The sequence below is a fragment of the Rissa tridactyla genome, chromosome 8 (genome assembly GCF_028500815.1).
Source record: "Rissa tridactyla isolate bRisTri1 chromosome 8, bRisTri1.patW.cur.20221130, whole genome shotgun sequence".
NCBI lineage: Eukaryota > Metazoa > Chordata > Aves > Charadriiformes > Laridae > Rissa > Rissa tridactyla.
Window position 1 is genome coordinate 18,824,806 of NC_071473.1, and position 13,808 is coordinate 18,838,613.

General features: G+C 38.7%; 1 protein-coding gene across 4 annotated transcripts in view; it reads left to right on the forward strand.

Moving 5' to 3' along the window:
* The window catches only part of IFT140 (intraflagellar transport 140), a 90,936-nt gene that overhangs the window by 2,187 nt on the left and 74,941 nt on the right, over positions 1-13,808 (forward strand). For 2 of the 4 annotated variants that reach the window (XM_054212266.1, XM_054212267.1), the window contains exons 2-6: positions 2,781-2,953; positions 4,225-4,446; positions 7,932-8,053; positions 8,753-8,895; positions 12,872-13,047. In XM_054212266.1, the coding sequence (XP_054068241.1) occupies positions 2,807-2,953; positions 4,225-4,446; positions 7,932-8,053; positions 8,753-8,895; positions 12,872-13,047 (810 nt within the window). In that variant the 5' untranslated portion in view covers positions 2,781-2,806. Of the gene's footprint in view, positions 1-566; positions 721-2,780; positions 2,954-4,224; positions 4,447-7,931; positions 8,054-8,752; positions 8,896-12,871; positions 13,048-13,808 lie in introns of all 4 variants that reach the window. The other 2 variants (XM_054212265.1, XM_054212268.1) reach the window with 2 other exon arrangements.

Here is a 13,808-nt window from a genome sequence, read left to right on the forward strand (position 1 = left end):
AGTGAGAGGAAATAGTATTTAGTCATTAGCCATCCGTTTGTAGCATAACTCCATTTTGCACTCAATTTTTTTTTCTGGGGTATTGTAAACATTTTAAAATTTTAAAAAGCCAGCGTTTCTTATAGGTAGGGATTATAAGGGAAGAAAATGTGGTTTTGCATCGGTGGCTGTCAGGTCTTGTGAAGGAAACATCATGGCAGTGCGTATAGAAAACTCACTTTGTGAACATGCTCGGTGATGGGGTTTCTGGTGGCCGTAGCGGTTCCATGAGAATAGCAAACCGAATCGTAACCAGCGCCCCTTAGATGCTGGATGTACTGACAGTGTTGTCACACAGAGCGTAAAAGTAGCTTTTCAAGAATTGTCACCAAAGACAGAATAGCATACCTAATGTGATTACTGAGATCCGTTTTCCGGACTTGGTCATGTTCTGTACCAGTCCTCAAAATGGCTAACTTTTTCAGAAATTCTTGTCTTTAAACCTTGAAAAAATAGAACATGCAGTGCCAGAATCATTTGTAAATGTAATCCTACTCGGTTTACCTTTTTTTTTTTTTTCTTTGAAGGTTTTTTGGAAGAGGCATCTGTCAAAGCTACAGAGTGTAAATAAATGAGCTTGAAGCAACAGTAAATATGTGAATAATGAATTCCCAAGATTACACCAAGCAACTGAATGTTGGTTTAGTGATTTTTCCACAACTGAGTAATCCACTTATATAAGTAAGTTATTTGTGTGTGGCAGTCTCCTGCATAATTTTGTATAGTTATTGAGATGGTGAAAAGTATTTCATATTAGGGATTGTCCATAATTTACATCGCAGTATCACTGAATCTTGTTTTAGTAAGTGCTAGCCTGCTTTTTTAATTATGTACAGTATTGATTGTGAAATTGTTTTTGCTGCCTATTAATGCCAAAAGGGATAGCTAGTTATAGGTATCCTAATTGGAACAGGCTGACCTGTGGCAAAGCAGACAATGTGGCTTGATGTACCCATTAGTGAGTTGATTGAGAGGTGCAGTTTGTAAACTTGACAAACTTGTTTTCTTCCCTCTCTGGTGGGGACTGAAATAGCTGAATAATCATAAGTAATATTTATGACTACAGATGCAAGGAACACTTATGAGCAGAAAAAGGTGGCTCTAGAAAAAGCATTACAGCTGTGTGGTTTTGTGTGATAAAACCACTAGTTCATACCAAATGTGTTTGGTGTTTTGTTTTTTTTTTTCATTTAGGCATCTCAAATTTTTGTTTTAATCTGAAGTGAATTTCTCTGTTAGTTCAAATTTTGAGCCCATCTAAAGCTTATATTCAAATATGGACTAAATTCTTCGCCTGCTGGAGCAAAATTAAACAGATGAAATTAGAACAAAAGTGGTAGAATGGGTACAGTATTTTGGAGCAGAACGGGAGATGTAGAAAACTATTAAAAAACCTAAAATAAAGATGAAAACCAATTTTTAGTTGAATCGTTTGTTGGGTTTTCTTTTGTGGCAATACAACTAGAACTATGTGCCGCTATGAGAATGTGGAGGATTTTGAAGAGGTGTAAAGGTAAAGGTTAATGGATCTTGTTGAAATATCAAATTGCTTGTTATTACGCTAACTGCACTTGTTTCTGTTTTGATGTCTGGTAGTTCATGTTACTCTTTGTAATATGAGAGGCAAGACGCAGAACTACCAGCTTATTTAAAAGTGTTACCCACGTTTTTAATCTCTGTAGTCAAAGGTGCTGGATGTAATTTTTTTTTTGGGGGGGGAGACAGCCTTATAAAGCAAAATACTTATTTTAAGCACTGACAAAAGATTTGAAATAAATAGACTTTAAAACAAGAGTCTGTTTATGTCCATTTTGCATCCTGCAGCGGTGTCCAGTTGGTGACTTAGGCAAATCTAACTGCGGTGTATATGTGTGCCTGCAGGTTCTTAACTCATTGTTTAGCTGCACAGAAGAAAAAGTCTCTTTCCCTGAAATGTCAAGGAAGCCTTTTTAAATCTTTCACAATTTTTTGTTTTGTTGGTTTGGTTTGTTTTTTTTTTTTCACCAGGTCTTGGCATTATTTGCTAATAACTCTTGAGGGTTTTTTTCTCCAGCTGTTTCTCTTTTGAAATCAAGCCAATAAGATCACACAACACAAATCGCAAAGACCATCTCTTTATATAAATTATTAAATACTATTAGTGACTTTCTCAATTTCTGACACACAACTCTGAAAAGAGTGTTGCTTTCAGGTTCTTTTCCTTGAAACAACAGCACTTCTTGAGTATTTTCATTCAAATGTAGATTAACAGATAGTATGAGTTAAACTAATCTTGCATAATTTCAATAGTACAAGATCCGAAGTGGTGACAACTGTTAAAACTCCTTGAAGGCCCAGATATGAGACTTTACCACATAAAATCACTCTGTCGGTACATTAATTGACATCTTTGGATATGAAGTATGGCAATTAGCTTTCTGGTAAATTCTGAGTTATTTCAGAGGACTCTGAAATAAGGCGGCACAAGCCAGTGGTGAGAGATTGGTACTACCCTATGTGCACTGTGAATCTGCAGACTACCTGGCTCCGTATTCCTCCGTGTTTTTTAAAAATGCTACTTCGACATTTTTCCTGTCTGTGTAGTGCGTGTTAACAAGATGATGCTGTTTTCCCCCATTTTTTAAGAATACTTGTTATTGCATCTATTATATATATTATAAATAATATAGCATATATATACTGTATATATATATGTACATAGTTAGAAATACCTATTAGAAATGTTTGTTTTCCTTGTACAGGTTTGCAGTCTGTGACAGCTTCTGTCATGGCTGTGTACGTGGATCATCGGACGGAAGCTCCTGACTCAGTTGCCTCCCCTTCTCATATAGCGTGGCACCCACTTCATCCGCTCCTGGCAGTTGCTTCCATCAGCACAGCATCTGGGGGCTGTGTGGATATCTACCTGGAACAGGTGAATAATCAGCAACTCTGCTTTTCAGCTTGATATCATTTTGCTGCTTTGAAACTTAACTTTTTTTTTATATATATATATATTTTTGCAGCATTATTTATGCTCTTTGAATCCCTCCCTCTGGATTTTAATTACTATCCATATCCCGTGCTATCTACAACATGTCAGATTCATCAGCTACTGATTATATGTATTTTATAAAAAGGTCTTTGTGAATTAAATTGATCTTTCCATTGAAATTTAATTTTTACAGTATTTAAGTCTTGTTTGTGGTGGCTACTGATTTGCTTTTTACTTCTCATAGCATGAGAATTTCAGGCTTATAAGTAAAATGGACACATGCTGCTGCCTTTTTTTTTTTAAAAAAACTCTAAGTGAATAAAATGAACTAAGAAATGGAAATTAAAAAAAAAAATCTTTCCTCCACCTTGAGACTGAGCTGATTTGCTACACTCAGCTTATTCCATTTGAGTAGGTTGTTTCCTAGCAGGGTTTCTGCCTGTAGACAGATATTTCCTTTGCATACTCTAAACTTTACACAAGAGGCTTGCGTAGGTCTATGGTTTGCATAATTTTCAGGAAGAAAAAGTGTGCCATTTAGGGAAATGGTACTACAAGCTATCTAGCAGCAGACTTACTGGAAACGTTTAAGTCTGTTAATATGAGTAGCGTATAAAATGTATATTTTTCAAAGTGTATCGTGAAAAGTGGTCATCCAAACTTTACAAATGGAAAAATAAATACATAGAATGGTTAGGTTAGATTACTTGCCTGAAATACTATTGCAAACCATGCACAGAGGAGGGTCTAGCTTTACGAGCTGTTAAAGCATTATGTTATTCCGTGTCCTCAGTGAGATGCTTTAGTTTTTTTTTTCAAAAATTTATTTTTTTTACCTTCAGATGTGCTCAAAGCCTTCTCATCCTTCATACAGGGGTAAAAGCTTGATACTCAGTGGGAGCTGCTCATGTATGCTGTGAGGGAAGAATAGCCTGGAAAAGCAGAGTGAGGCAGTCACTTGACACTGCTGTGTTTTCATTAGCAGTTTTCAAGTGGACGTACTGCATGTTGTAGCACACTTTTATGTACATGAAATAGCTGCAAAGAGAATTTGTGTAGGCACTTCATATCTCTTGCAGAACGCTCTATTACATGCCAGTCCTTTACTGCAGTAAAATACCTTGTTGACTGGGAAGCAAGTCTGAAGGTTTAGCTGCATCCTTGTGCTGAGTTTCCATTGTACTGAGCGTGCCCTTTATTTCCATTTGCAGGGAGAACATGTGTCTGATGCACATGTTGAGAGAAGCTTTCAGGTCACATCGCTTTCCTGGCACCCTTCCCGACCCATTCTTGCAGCAGGTTGGGAGACGGGAGAAGTTGTGATACTTAATAAACAAGACAAGGAGCACCACGCTGTACCACCAAGTCATGACGCCAAAATTACGGTCCTAAACTGGAGTACAGATGGTACCCGCCTTGTGTCTGGCGATAGGGTGGGTAGTTGAAATGCTAAATGTGTGTTTGTTGTGGAACGTAGTGTTGCACGCCCTCTGATGGGAAGGGATTATAGAATGGATCGGTAGGGGAAGGGATAGTTGCAGGGGAGAGAAACTTCCTCGCTTTAGATACAAATTAAAACTGTTAGGGAGTAAAATCAAATCTCAGTATTTTAGCTTTTCCTACAGTACTCATTATAATTTTATTAATTTATCTTTAAAAGTATATCCTGAGCAGTAGATGAGGGCTTAAGGCTATTTAATGCATGGGGTAATTGAGGCAAAGACAATTTGAATTATTTGCTCCTGTCTATGCACAATTTTTTCTGGCAGATTCAGGAATAAAGCCGAGGTGTTGAGAATCAAGTTCCAGCTACAACATATTAGTCTGTAGTGAGTGCATAGCAATGCTCACTTGAGTACAAAAAGCCTATTCTAATCTCTCCTGTTCTGTTTTTATTAATACTCTAAAAATGAGTCAAACTTGTTGTACAGAAAATGTGTTGTGGAAAGACTTGAAATGTGACAGTCTTTATTTCTTGATTGGTTATCTTTTTATATAGTGTAATGAGAAACTAGCTATTGAATATTTAGTATTCAGGATTAAGTATTAATAGAAGACTCTAGTTTTGTCGGTTCTTGAGTCAGCAAATGATAAAAGAAAAAAAGGTGGGTTTTTCTGTATTTTCCCTGATATAAACTTGAGCTTGTCTAAGAATTTCAGTTCTCCTCTTTGAGAATTCTTACCTATATAAGTAAGAGGCAAATAACTTACCTATATAAGTAAGACGCAAATGACTTAACTATAGAAGTGAGAGGCAGAAGTGGTAAATCATTGTTTCTAAAATTATGTTGCTGCATTTAACAGAAATGCAGGAATTAAAAATTGAGTAAAAAATGAATTTATCCTCTTCTTTATTAGAAAAGAGTAGATGCCGCTCAGACAAAAGGAGGTGACACACAGTGTAACTGAGGCCTTATTTATATGGAGTTAATGTAGCCACAGCTTACATTGACCCTATGTTTATGAACAAACTCTTTTTCAAATGGATTTATTTGGTGTCAGATCACAGCAGTGAAGTGATCTTAAAACAGATATAGCCATTCCTATAGGCAAACTTAAGAATTTTGTAGATTTATCCTAACTGGTTCTCTGATGAGAGTATTAATCGAAGTAGAATAAGCAGTGGTTTCAGGGAAATACCTTAACATGACAAAACAAGACCTAAGCATGTGTTGACATGGGCCCTCTTCAGTTGCACGTAGCTTTAGTTGCTGTAGTTGGAAAGACCAACCTCAATAGACGCAACAGCAGCACGGTTGAACTCGGAAGAGTTCATTATTGCAAAATAGCTGTGTTACCCTCTGCAGTCGGTGAAACACACAGCTGAGCGCAGTTCAAGGTGCTCCCTGCTGTCTCTGGCCAATTACATGTAGGTCCTTTAAAGCCTGCAGCCGTGCGCAGTGGCCAGCTTGAGCTGCTCAGCCTTGCTCAGAGCCCCGGCCTGTGCGGCTGGGCACACAGCAGCTCTGGCACGCAGCTGGCCCTGCGGCCAGCTCCAAGGGTGGCTCTGCCCAGTACTGCACCGGGAGGGCTCACACATCCCTCGTCTTGCACGCTCCCTGTCTTGTACCGTGCTCTGATGTGCAGCATAGCTGTGCATCATTTCCTGCCTCTTCCCAATAGCTTATAAGTTTATTTTTAAAATGTTTCCCATGAAGGTTTATATTCAGGTAACTTCCATTAGGTGAGTGCTGCCAGGATCATATTCTGCTTGTATTAGAGGAATACCCTTAGAAAGAAGATAAATATTTGGGCCCTGATTTGTTTTCTGTTTGATCTTCTCTGGGACTTCATAACTGAGAGTGCTCAGCTGAGAACATCCAGTCATCATAAATCCTGAGTTGCAAGAAAATTATTTGAAAATAGCTTCTGAGAGGTGGAATTGGATGCTGTGCAAATCAGAAGCTCTTAATTTGTGTTTTAAGTAACAAATAACACGGATGACTTCCAGGCTTCAATCACACACAAGGATCCTAAGGATCTATGTGCTTTCTATAGTGAAAGCCTATTTATAAGGCAAATAGCCTTTACGACAGGAAGCTAAAGCTTTGGGTTGTTAAGAATGATTGGGAAGATACAGGATACCATAAATCTTATAGAACATAAGATCAGTGCTCTTTGTCCTTTTCAAATACCATTTGAACACAGACCAGTTCTGCATCTTTTCTATAACCAGTTGCACTTAGAACAGGTAGTGAGCTTTTTTATTTCTAATATCGTGTGTTCCAAACTCAGAACTGGGTTTGCAAGTAGGTTATCTGGATACAGGATGGGATATCTAGAATGGGATGGAAGGAAGGTCAGCAGGTTTATAAAGCTGCAGGGTTTTCCTCCAGCTTATAAATGGTGCAGGTTTTCTTAGTTGAGATCCCTGGAATTTGGTGACATTTAAAGCTGGGGGAGAAGCGAGAGGAGGAGCCATCAGGACATGAACTTTCAGGTTGTAGGCTCCTGTGATGTCCAGAGGTAACCTGCAAGCAATGTATGAACCACAAGCGGCCTCTTGGAAGGGGAGTACAGCAGTTTCACAGATGCACAGCTGTGTTGCATTCTTGAAGCTGTAAGAGACAGTACTGCACAATAAGCAGTTTGGGGTGGTATAAATATTATCATCTTATGCTGAAAAGAAATTAGAACTTTGATTCTTAATTCTTAGGGAAAAAAAGAAGGAAGTATTACCTTGGAAGGCCTCAGCTGCATCTTGTGTGGCTTCTAATTAGAATTGGGAAGAATAAGTGTTTAGAGCTACCACTGCTACTAGTCTTTCACTTCTAGAAAGACTATATGCCATTGAAAACAAAGAAAAACAGAGTAAATTATGGTACCACTTTATTGTTATCTATCTTAATGAAAAAAATGAGATTGAACTCGATAGTGCAAATCGTTGCTGGTTTCTTTATGTAACGCTTACACAGAGGGCATCCAAATGCAATTTGGTTCCCTAAGCACTAACGTAATAACAACAATAAATAATAATCTTAAAATTCCAGCTTACTCAGGGATGCATATCTTATGCTTTACTACCCTTTATCTCAATATCTTTCCTTTTAGCATTCAGACTCCTTGCAAGAAAAAAGTGGAAAGGGAGCTACCTAAACAAAAATTTGCATATGATACTTGCAGAGGAAGCCAAGGCTGTTCCATATAATTCCTCTGACAGTGTCATTTTATTAAGAATGGATATGACTGACAAGCTTTTTTAGATAACTTGATTTTAAATAAGCAAATAATATAATATTAAAGATAATTTTTATTCCTTGTGGCTTAGTTTTAAGTGAGAGTAATTGTACGTGTCAACTAAGTGAAAGCAAGGGTGTTGCTCTGTCAATAAAATGTTTATTTTTATGGACACTGAGTAGCTGGAGTCCAGATTCTCATTGGTGGGCACAGTGTAATGAATTAACTGTTGTCTTTCTAGCATGGTGTCTTGGTTCTGTGGCGAATGGACCAGCGAGGCAGAGTGCAGGGTCCTGCCCTGCTGAAACAAGAGTATGGAAAATGTCTGTCCCACTGTGTCTTTCGACCACCCCCTCCTGGCGAGTAAGTATCGTGCCCTCTCAGGGCACTGGTAGACCAGGTCTTTCTTGTTCCATAGAAAGAAAATCCTACTCACAGGCAAACCTTTTTTAAAATATATATATATCCACACACACGTATATAAAAAAAAGTTCTTCTCGTAACTGTCCTTCATTTACAAGTTCTTCTCCCACTGTAGTAGCTGGCTATTTGGGTCCTGTGTGCACCAACAGATCTTCCTTTTGCCCATACTTTTCTCTATGTTGCTGTTGACTCTTCTTCCTTTGGTTCTTCTAATTAGCAGTGTTGCTGATTGTGAAAAGCAGAAAGCACACTGAAAACACAATTATCCATTAAATTATTGTCAATAGTAATTAAATTAAAAGTCAGTTCTTAAACATTATTATTTCTTTCCTCTCCAAGCAAGAAATAGGAAACAGCTGTAGCAAAAAAAAAAAAAAGGATTTGCCTTGTCTGAGCCACTTCTGTTTCACATCTCTGTAGAAATAATAATGGTTACAGAAAAATAGGTGGCAAAATGCAAGTGAAAATTAGTATTAAAATTTTACTTTGCATCTTTTTGAGTATGTCCTTTTTCTAGCCAGTGTATGAAACATCTTTATTCTCTCTTTACAATATGTTTTATTAACTACTCATCCATTCTTTGATATGGAAAGTACTCTGCTATGTAAGGAATTGGAAATTAAGTATCTGTGTTTGCAGGGACCTTGTGCAGCTGGCAAAAGCAGCTGTGGGTGGTGATGAGAAGGCCTTGGATATGTTTAACTGGAGAAAAGCTGGAACAGGAGCACCTCTGAAAATGGGACTCCAGGAAGGACTGTCCTTCTTCATCACTTTGACAGATGGTAAGAGCAAAACTACTTTTACAGTCTGCTGGAAATTTGTCTCCTTAATACTTCTATATAGCTCAGTGCGTGATAGTCCTGTTTTCACGTATCCAGCATCTGGAGTATGTCGATATATCTATCATATTCATATATCCAACAGCATAGAGTATTCGTAGGAGTTGAAGAATGTTTGGTAAGAAGAAATTAATAAAATTATTAATATCTTAGCATCTTCAGGGTGAGTCCTCTCCAAAAGGGCACCATAGGTTAGTCCATGGGCAATCCACCATAGATTAGTCTGTGCCCTCCAAAAGGGCACCATGGATTAGTCAGGTTCCTGAAGAAGTGAGTGTAGTGAAAGTGATCTCTTAACGCCTAAGTGTAAATGAAATTAGAAGTTATCATCAGTTTGTGCAAAGCTTCAAAATAATGCGTGTTGTGTTTTTTTTAATAGAAATACGCAAATGCTGCTAGAACATACCTTTAAAAATAAATTGTTAATGTTTCTTTTTTCTCATGCTTTGAAATGATGCTTCAGTCTACAAAAAAGTCTTTGAGTATCTGTTTTGTTAGTTTTCTTTGCTGCCATTTGCCTTTTCTTCTCCCTTTTACTGTTCTGGGTACTAGTTTGCTCCCAGCTCACTTTCTTCCTACCTTAGTTTTTCTCCTGCTGCCTTCTACCTCTCTAACCTGTTAGCTCTTTGGACAGGAGCCAGAATGTACGTGACAAGTAGTGTAACAAGTATGTTTCTGCATGATTTGAGTACGTGATCCTGTCAATTCAAGTGTTAACTACTCCGAAAAACATTTAAGTAAGGCTAGTTCTGCAGCTCAGTTACAGTTTGATTCCATGTTTACATTACGAAGGGTGAGACCCATCACTTACACCAGTATAGCTTCCGTAGGACTGCAGGAGCGGCATTGTCCGGCTGTGTTTGTTTTGCAGATCATTTGATTTGCGAGTTGCAAGCCTCTTTACTAGATATGAATCATTTAAATGAGAAAGGGGTACAGGGCGCTTAACCGTACGAGGAGAGAATCTTTGCGTGTCTGTGCGTTACATCCTCACTTTCTGAGCAGCTGTTGTGGTGGTGCACAGCTCCATCTAGGGACAAAGTCCGTATCCTGCAGGTGGCTGTCCTTCACATCTTCTTTCTTGGGCCTCCTCTTCAAACACTTCAAATTTCGGTCAAATGACACAGTTTCTTTTGAGAGGTCTCATTGCCTAGGGTGATTTGGGCATATGCATTTTGGACCCAGTTCTTAATTGAGTTAGTGATCTGTCATAACTTCTGAATTCGTTAAAGTTTTCATAGGGTTCAAATGTGACCTGTAAATTTCCTCTGAAGTGTGGATTCTCAGCCCAAACTTGTTTAATAAAAATGAATTAACCCCCCACGTTCTTCTTGCATGCTTTTCAATATCTCAAAAGAGATTTGAGTAAAGACAATAGTGTCTTGTAAAGCAAAACTAAATAAACATTTAAGCTCCTCAAAAAAACCCAAAACAAAATGGAAAAAAAACCTCTCAAGTTTCAAACATTTAGTCTAGATATTTTGTGATGCTTCCAGAACACTGATCATTGCAGTAAAACAACGCAGTTCAGGTAATATGTTACATGAGATGCTTATCTGAAGAGAGGATACCTGAACTGATAACAATTTTTCGGAGGCTTTTCCATGAGCACAAAGAACTGTCCTCATTCCTGAGCATTGGAGGAGCCCAGCACAGGTATTGGGACATAACCTGAAGAGTGGAAGTCATCCTGATATGTTTACTGAAAGCACCCTTGTTTGTCTTTACTGCAGATGTTTTAGGTCATGAGTAATAACAATCTTCTGGTGCCCTTTGTATTTCCTAAACAGCAGATGCTTTCTGCTGCTTTTTGTCTTCTGAATCTCAGAGTTGTTTAACTCTGAGAGCTCAACTTAATTAGCTCAGATTTGTTAACCTTTGAGATTAGTCTCTTGTGTGATACAGCGTGAAAACTTCCTTAAAGTTATGCAGAAAGCTATAACCCTCTCCCTAACTGCCTAAATAGCTTCAGAATAGTGGGTAGTGTTACCTGTGAAATACTTGATACTTTCTATGGTGATATCCAAGTACAGACAGCTAATTTAACTTAGGAAACAATTTCAGATGGCAAATAAAATCAAGGGACTGTCCGTTTCTTGTAAAAGATGCCATAAAAGTGAGATTCAGTTACTGCAAAGTATTACTACAATAAACAGGTATCTGTGTGGTAGAAAATGCTACATTGGAGAACTATTCCAACAATCCAGGGTATCAGTACGGTCTGGGGATGAATGGATGGAGAGCAGCCCTGAGGAGAAGGGCTTGGGGGTGCTGGTGGGTGAGAAGATCAATACAACCCAGCAGGGCGAGGTGGGGGGATTCTGCCCCTCTGTTCCGCCCTGTGAGACCCCCCCTGCAGTGCTGCCTCCAGCTCTGGGGCACCAACAGCAGAAGGACACGGAGCTGTTGGAGCGGGGCCGGAGGAGGCCCCGGAGATGCTGGGAGGGCTGGAGCCCCTCTGCTGTGAGGACAGGCTGAGAGAGCTGGGGGGGGTTCAGCCTGGAGAAGAGAAGGCTCCGGGGAGACCTTGGAGCCCCTTCCAGTCCCTAAAGGGGCTCCAGCAAAGCTGGGGAGGGACTCTGGATCAGGGAGGGGAGCCATGGGACAAGGGGGAAGGGTTTTACACTGGAAGAGGGGAGATCGAGATGAGATCTCAGGCAGAAATTCTCGTCTGTGAGGGTGGTGAGCCCCTGGCATAGGTTGCCCAGAGAAGCTGTGGCTGCCCCATCCCTGGAGGTGTTCAAGGGCAGGTTGGAGGGGGCTTGGAGCGACGTGGTGTGGTGGGAGGTGCCCCTGCCCAGGGCAGGGGGTGGCACTGGGTGCTCTTTAAGGTCCCTTCCAACCCAAACCATTCTGTGATTTAACAGGAGAGATGAATTAATTTATCTGTTCAGTGTTTTGTTTCAGGGAGAAAATGTAGCATTGTGGGAGGAGGTGGGAGAGGAGTTTGAATTTCTTTTTTTTCTATAGTTGGAATGTAGAGGATGATAATATATTTGCAAAGTTTTGGAAATCAAAACTAAAATTAAATTTAAAAAGTAATTATTTTTAATTAGATACATCACGTTGCCTCTTGGGTGCAACATTTTAGCATGGATCCTTAATGTTTGTTCTCATACATTTGTGTTTTCTACTTCAGCTTTTGGGGGAAAATATTATTTCATTTCATAGGGTTTTTGGATTTGCACTAGTTTGAAATGCTTTGCTAAGAAATTATATATGTGGTGTGGCATGACATCTGTCAGATTTCAGTGATTTAATTTGTCTGGGTGATTTCTGTAATACCATTTGCAAGCTGCTACACTAATTCTAGGGTTTTTCACTGAGTAGAACTGTGCATGATTTATAGAGTATTACAAGTTAACAAAACGATAATGGCTTATAGAATGTTGATAGGTGCTGTAGTTGCCAAGTCACAAACTATGTTGTCAGTGTTCTTAGACTATTCAATTTGCGTGTGAAATTAATGTAGAAAAGCTGTATTTTGTGTTTGTGGTGGAGTATTTCTAAACAATGAGGAACTTCATAGAACAGATTTCTATAATCTAGACTCTGCTATAAATTGTACCAATTCTTAGCTGCCATTCTTCTTTCATAAATTACTATCAGTACTGAAGATTTCAGAAGCCATTCATTCACGCACACATATGCAGAAAGTTTACTTTTTGTTTAAAATTAAATGATGGCATTGAAATGATTCCTCTCTGGATTTCCTAGATGGGGAAAAAGTGACTAAGTTTTGTTTTATTGCTCTGGTCAACTGTTGTAGTCTCTATCCTGAGACAAACTAGAAGACAAAAGAATTGTGGTTATTTTTTATCTTTTCAGCACTTGAGGAATATTTTATTAAGGTAGAAAGCAGCAACTTTTATTTTTTGTAGCTAAAAACTGTTGACTAAAAACTATATGTATACTACAGGTTCTGTGCATTATGTGAATGAGAAAGGAAAGACGAGGCGTGTGTTGTCCACAGACAGTCTGGTCCAAAAGCTTCTCTTCATGGAGGAAAGAGATGTTTTAGTTGTTATAACAGAGAACCTGCAGCTGTCCTTGCATGCAATTACTCTTGAGGGAGAGGCAGAAGAGCTCATGAAGGTAAGAGTCAGACAACACAGTAAAGCTGCAATGTCTAATCTTTATATGTATTTGTTAGGGTTTTTTATTATCCCTCTTTAGCTTACAAATGAAGCAACTCTTTTTTCTTTCTCAGGTAACACCTTGTTGAGTGAATATACACTCTTTTAAAAGTGGAAGAGTGGTGTGTTCTTGAAGTTGGAAAGATGGTTTTTTATCTTGCCTTCCCGTTTTTTCTTAGTTTCTTTCCTTTTGATCCTGTGTTAATCCTTTTACACTTCATGTACCTTGTCTTAGGGAATTAGAGAAGAGTTGAAAATTCCAGTATAATCAAATACTTGTTAAAATGTCTTATCATCAGTTGCTCAGAGCTGTTCTGTCCTTCAGTTTAGTAGGAATAGTGATATTGTCTTGGTGATACTGTCTTTGTCTGCAAAGCTGACAGATTTTTTTTGTTTTCACATTGTGAAAGCATTCTTCACAGCTGCAACGGCTAGGAAGCTTTTAAAAAAAATAACAACCAACAAATCACAAATAATAATGTAGTGAGCCCAAAATTATTGTGTAGGGACAAAACCAAACTGACCTCATCCAGGACTTATAATGACCTTGGCTAATAAAGTACTGTACTGCTGGAGAACACTGCTCAGGAGCATGGAGCCCAAACCTTCACCTTCCTAAGACTTTTTTTTTCATTTTATCTAAAATCGAAAAAGACTGTGCATTTGTGTATTATGGGAGTGTCCACTTCTTATTAATCATTACTTACTTTTGACTAGAAG